The sequence below is a fragment of the Pygocentrus nattereri genome, chromosome 16 (genome assembly GCF_015220715.1).
Source record: "Pygocentrus nattereri isolate fPygNat1 chromosome 16, fPygNat1.pri, whole genome shotgun sequence".
Lineage (NCBI taxonomy): Eukaryota > Metazoa > Chordata > Actinopteri > Characiformes > Serrasalmidae > Pygocentrus > Pygocentrus nattereri.
Genome location: NC_051226.1, coordinates 36,109,113 through 36,115,112, shown reverse-complemented (window position 1 = coordinate 36,115,112; position 6,000 = coordinate 36,109,113). Strand labels below are relative to the sequence as shown.

At 43.2% G+C, this 6,000-nt stretch overlaps 1 protein-coding gene across 1 annotated transcript in view; it reads left to right on the top strand.

The window, feature by feature from the left end:
- The first annotated feature begins 281 nt into the window (after positions 1-281).
- st6galnac6 (ST6 (alpha-N-acetyl-neuraminyl-2,3-beta-galactosyl-1,3)-N-acetylgalactosaminide alpha-2,6-sialyltransferase 6) overlaps positions 282-6,000 on the top strand; it is a 14,470-nt gene continuing 8,751 nt past the window's right edge. The window contains exons 1-3 of the mRNA XM_017725225.2: positions 282-427; positions 2,989-3,055; positions 4,097-4,291. Coding sequence (XP_017580714.1) covers positions 3,032-3,055; positions 4,097-4,291 — 219 coding nt within the window. The 5' untranslated portion in view covers positions 282-427; positions 2,989-3,031. The remainder of the gene's footprint in view (positions 428-2,988; positions 3,056-4,096; positions 4,292-6,000) is intronic.

Here is a 6,000-nt window from a genome sequence, read left to right as displayed (position 1 = left end):
ACAGGGGGCGACAGAGGCGAGTTTTCGTGAACCCTATTCATTTTGGCCATAGAGAAACGGGGCTTGGACCCGGGGTCACTAATATGGGCATGAGGAGGACTACAAAATGACGCACGACTACATAATTAGGTGACGGCATTTTGGTTTCCATAGGAACTAAAAAAACCAGACTCCACAGGAAAGCCGTGTCGATTCACAGCAACATGAAGACTGGCTTTCAGTCTGGCACGGCCCTCTGCGCTGGGATTGGCTAGTCGGATTGGCGGACCCGCTTGTATGAGCTGCTATCCAATCCCAGCGCGGGAGGCGGGCCTTGTACGAAAACGGGTGCGTGTAATAGAAAACCCACCGCAGGACGATGGAGGAGGCTCTGCCGCACAGGAACGGCGATGATCCGCCAGAGAAACGACAGCACAGCGCCGGATCGGTGAGTGGAAGCGCGAAGGCGCGGCGTAATAGTCCTGCCTGTAGCTGGATGGAGGAGATTAGTGTCTGCGGTAGGGCTTTGGGCGGGTGGGCTTTGTGTGGATGGACGCCGCTCGGAGGGGCTACAGCAGCGACGGGTCTGCTCACAGCTGTTTACACGAACATTTGCGAGCGTTTGAGGAAAGTGCGCAGTTTGTCCGGGTACAGTGGGCGGCTCAGGCCCACCAGAGAGGAAAGACGGGCTCTTCAGTCCCGTTAGACGGACCCCCACCCGCTCCGCCTGCTGCACGAGGCCTCAGCTTCACCTACTGTCAGTGTTATTTACTCTCGGGAGAAACAGGGTTCTTCAAGGGTTCTTCAGTAAAGGATTGGTTCTGTTTAGAGTTCCTTATAGAACCATTTTTTATGCTTGAATGGTTCTTGGCCGGGTGCAGTGGTTCTGCAGACTGTTATTGTGTTGTATGTGGTTCTATATAGCACCAAAAAGAGCTAGGCATAGCAATAGCAGAACCCTCTTTGGTGCTGTAAACACTCTTAAAAATGATGGCTCCTCAGGGGTTCTTTAGTGATAGGGATGGTTCCATGAGAACCTTTTCTTGCTTGAATGATTCTCTGCATGGTCAAATGGTTCTTCAGACTGATGGAGAATGCGTTCAAGTTTGGCATTGCAGCAGTAGCAGAACCCATTTTGGTGCTACGCTCCAAGAACCACTTGCATGATGAAAGCTTTCTTTGCGTGGTGAAAGGGTTCCACAGGCTGGTGGAGAGTGTGATGTAGATGCTTCTATGAAGAACCTTTTTTGAAAAATGGTTCTGTATAGCAACAAAAAGGGTTCTTCTCTTGCGACCATGTCAAGCTTGTGAGCGTAGAAGAACGCTTTTGCGAAAAGGTTCTTCATAGAACCCCATATACCCCACATTCTCAATCAATCTGAAGAACCATGTCACCATGCAGAGAACCGTTTAATCATGAGATGGGGTCATGGGTCTAAACAGAACTATTCCTTTACTGAAGAACCCTTGAACCAGTGTAGGAATCCATGCATGATATCCTGAATAAAATGAAGGATTATAATAACAGTAATAATGTAAAATAATAGGCCTCATTTGAATGCTTAGCATTTCATTTGGCTTATTTTGGCCTTGAAATGCAGTTAATCTGATTATAACATTAATATCATACAATTATTATAGGTTATTATTTTAACAAGGATATTATATTGTTGTTACTAGAGTTGTAGTAATTATTGTAACATCACCATCATTTTACTGCATTATTATTAGGCGTAATAGTATTAGCATATCATTACAGTCTTGCTTTGTTTTGCTGTTACTGACGGGGCTATAAATAAGCAGCCTATGGCGAGATTTATGCCGTGTTATAAGGCCTGTTTGCTTCCTTTGAGCCGGTTCAAACATTAATCCAGCTCAGATTGGATTAAGCTCTGCTGGATCACATCAGATGTGGTAGTCAGTTAGTAGAAAGTAATTCAGTCCTTCCAGAACAGCGCGATATGTGACGCTGTACCCATTCTGAAGAGCTTTTCACCGACTTTCACAAGTTCAGTTCACAGCATTTGAGCTCAGTTGCATGTTTACAGGTTTTATGCTATGGCTACCATCAACACTAGTGTCTCTGTTAACACAGCAGACTAGAATCGTGTTGTCTTTAGTCAAATTTCCAAGTTTGTTTTTAAAAATTCTACCAGCTTGCTTCAAGTTAAAGGAATAGTTCGGTGAAACATCAAAGGAACACAGTTTTCCACTAAGCCCAGGTGTGGTCGACTGGCCAAAATATGTTTGGAGTCCACGTTTTGCTTCTTTAGTTATGAAACGGAGTACCAAGGCTAACTTTGCCAGCTAACACAACTCAATGGTCACCCAAATTTCTGTAATAATGCATCGCGGAAAACCCTGCTCAAACCGCATCCAGGTGTTCGCTAAGGTTGCACAGACTTGGCAGTGTGGTTTAGGATACGTTGTGACTTTATAATGTCATATAAAAGTGTATATATTTTTAAAGTTAATAGTACATTTTTATCAGTTTATTTACAGTTTACACTTCAGGTGGTAAAAAGCTGATCTAGAATCAGCTTTTGTCACAACAACAGTCGCAAATATAGAGGAATCTAAACCAACGGCCATCATGTTTTGTATACAGGAATCTGATCCAAGATCAGCCCTGAATTATGAGCTTCAGCGGTTGGTGGTGTCCAAATAACGGCTGCTTTAGCAAAGTTCTGTGTATTTTTCTAGCTCACAGTAAGCCGTGAAGCGCACTAAACCATATCAGGATGCTTGAGCTGGCTGAAAGATGCTTGGGGTTGTGTTTTTACAGAGACGATTTGTGCTTTTAGGGTGACTATTGAGTTCTAGTGCTTGTTAGCAACGTTAGCGTCGTGGCTGCAGTTATAAACCAAAGAAGCAAAATATGGACTAAAACATGTCTCGGCTGATCAACAACTGGGGTAAAAGGGGAAATTCATTCGGTTTTACACCAAACCACCCGTTTAAAAAGCCACACGGTTGATTTGTAGAACACTTTGTTTCTCTCACCTTCAGGCATAAAGTCTACATCATGTGATAGTGGATCGGAAGCAAGAGAATGGGGCTGCGGTTGGTGGAAAAGGTGAGAGAAGGTTTTGTTTTCTTGTGATTTTAGAAAGAAAAGCAAAAACTCCAGCCAGGGCTTGGCTTCTCAAAAGCGCTGTGGCGCAAAGAATAGTCAGTAATGCGAAGCTACAACTGTCACTATCGATTAAATCAGGAATGCACATACTTTTGAAGATGCCTACATGCTTAAAATGAAAAGGGAAACCTTTGAGAACACATAGAAATGCATAGAATTGTCTGAGTTTTCTTGCCACCACCAAGACTTTGCACTTCGATGGGGATTTCAGCATTATGTCAGCCTCAAGCTAACAGTGGTGTACATTCACTCCCCACATGCTTGGGACTAGCTGGCAACATTTGGCATATTCTTTGCTTTGTGTGCTGCTGTTTTTCAGTGAAAGACCAATTCTCAATGTTATTGGAGTATCCTGTTAACTGTTAGCAGTTCAGCCTAGACCTGCTTAACCAGAACCATTCACACTCAGTTTTACTTCGCATACACACAATTTGTAACTGCAAACATTGTATTTCATTTTGTACAAATGCAATTTGCAACTGCATGTATATTAGATAATAGCTCCCCTTTGCATAGACTAGGCTAAACACAGCTTTATAATGACCTGTGGGTACTCTGTTTATCATTCACTTTGCAAAATGATCACTGTAGCTCATCTGTTGCAGCAGATAGCTATTGGCCATCCTCTAGTCAGTTTCTGACCAAAGAGTAGATATCTCAACCTAGTAGTGACATTGGTGTGTGCAAAACCCCCAGCAACACTGCTCCTGTATCAACATCAAACACACTAACATGAAAGTGTCACTGCTATGCTGTTAGTAATATCTGGACAACAGTGGTCCTGTAGTCAGAATCTGACCAGTGATGAATGATACAGTCTGTAATAGCACACTTATAAGGTAAGTCGAGCTCATAAAGTGGACAGAGGGTGGAACTATGAGGCAGGGCTTTCTGTTAAAGTGCACAGTAAGTGGTAAGGTAGAGGTTTCCGGTTTACCTTACTTATACCTCTCCTTACGGTTTCTTTTTCCTGACTCACAGGGGCACCACAGCCAGCGGATGGCGATCTTTGGGGCGGTCTTCATCATCACAACCCTCCTCATTCTTTACAGCTCCAACACTGGTAATGACCTGTACGGGTCTTTTAAAGGAGGGCCGTTCCACGAAGCCTACAAAACCACAAACCTGAAGAAATGGGCTGGCAAAGAAGGCTACACCCCTGTCTTCGGCAACAAGGTAGCGCTAATCGGTCACGGGGCGAAGGCTCAGGGAGGCGCTGAGGACAAAGCCGGGCCTCAGATTACAGACGTGGAATTTATTTACGCACATCTTTTCATACCATGCTGTGAAAAAGTATTCGCACCCCACCCTGATGTCTTCTATTTTTACGCAAAAGACAAGTTTTTGAATGATCGCTTCGTTTATTGAAGGAAAATCGATCAGAATCACAATACTTTATTGATCCCAGAGTGAATTTGCAGACACCCATATCGTATGTACACACCTATATTGCAGACATCATTTGCAACACCTGTATCACCCATGTGAGAAAGTATTTGCCTCTGCAACCAAGCATTTCCTTTTCCTGGAGATCAGTCTTTCATATTAACGTGGGGGGATTCTTGGCCCTGTTTTCTTTGCAGAACTGCTTCAATTCAGCCACATTGAGATGCTTCCAAGCATGAACACCCATATACATATATATCCTGCCAGAGCGTCTCGATGACATTTAGGTCAGGACTACCCTGTTGAAAAAGGACCATTAGAATCCAGTTGGATTCAGATCTAATAGTTTTGCTTTCTAATGGGAATTGGCTAAATGGAAACTAAGTGTAAACCAATAGTTTCCTGCAGAACACCTTAAGAACCCATTAGAAAACCACTGAATGCGTTTAGAATCAGCCACTGTTCACCTGTGAAACCAACTGGATACTTTACCTTATGATATCAACCCATTAAAGAAAACAAAAAAACACCTTACAAAACCATCAGGAACCAGCAAAGACTTAAAACGCAATGGATTCTGTGTTTCTTTGTCTTCAGGGTAGGCCACTCCAAAACCTTAATTTTGTTCCTTTTGAACCGTTCAGAGGTGCTTCGGATCATCGCCTCGCTTCATAACCAAGATGCAGCTGAGCTTCACACCTTCGACTGATGATCAGATTTTTTTTTGGTCCAGAATGTTCCCAAAAATGGTGGCCATGACAGAAAAACTGAAACGCAGCAGCCTTTTTGAATCCACTTTACGAAGTCATTCTTTAAAAGTACAAGTTGCCACATTAATGCTATTAAAGTTTCAACATTCCATTGAACAGGGTTTTTTTGGGGGGATAAATAAGAGGTTTTGACTCATTTTGCTGCAGAAAAGTCCATGGCTGTTCATGCCAAACATTAGCCTAACATCCATCCTGAGTGATCCAGTTACAACAGCTCTGCTCATCACAGCACATGTTGGATTTTGGCACAAGACACAATGATTGATGATAATAATGCAAATCTGAAGGAGGGAGTAAATTCAAGCGACTGGTGTTGAAGAGACAGAAAAGTGAAATTAAGCCTGTTCTGTGGTGTTTGGATGGGCTATAGTGGTTGGTTAGTGTAGTGGTTAACACCTCTGCCTTCTACGCTGTAGACTGGGGTTCAGTCCGCCACCTGGGTAAACACCCTACACTATACCAGTAAGAGTCCTTGGGCAAGACTCCTAACACCACCTTGGCCTCCCTGTGTAAAATGATCCAGTTGTAAGTCGCTCTGGATTAGAGCGTCAGCCAAACGCCATAAATTAATTAAATTAATTAAGCTAAATAAAATTAATTAAGCAGCTACAGACCCAGAGACACACAGGACTGATTCTGACTGGCTGCTGCTCTGCTGGCATGCGTGTAGAGGATAAAACCTAAAGTCTGAGAGAGAAAATCATTCATTTGAAATATCGTCATCATTTT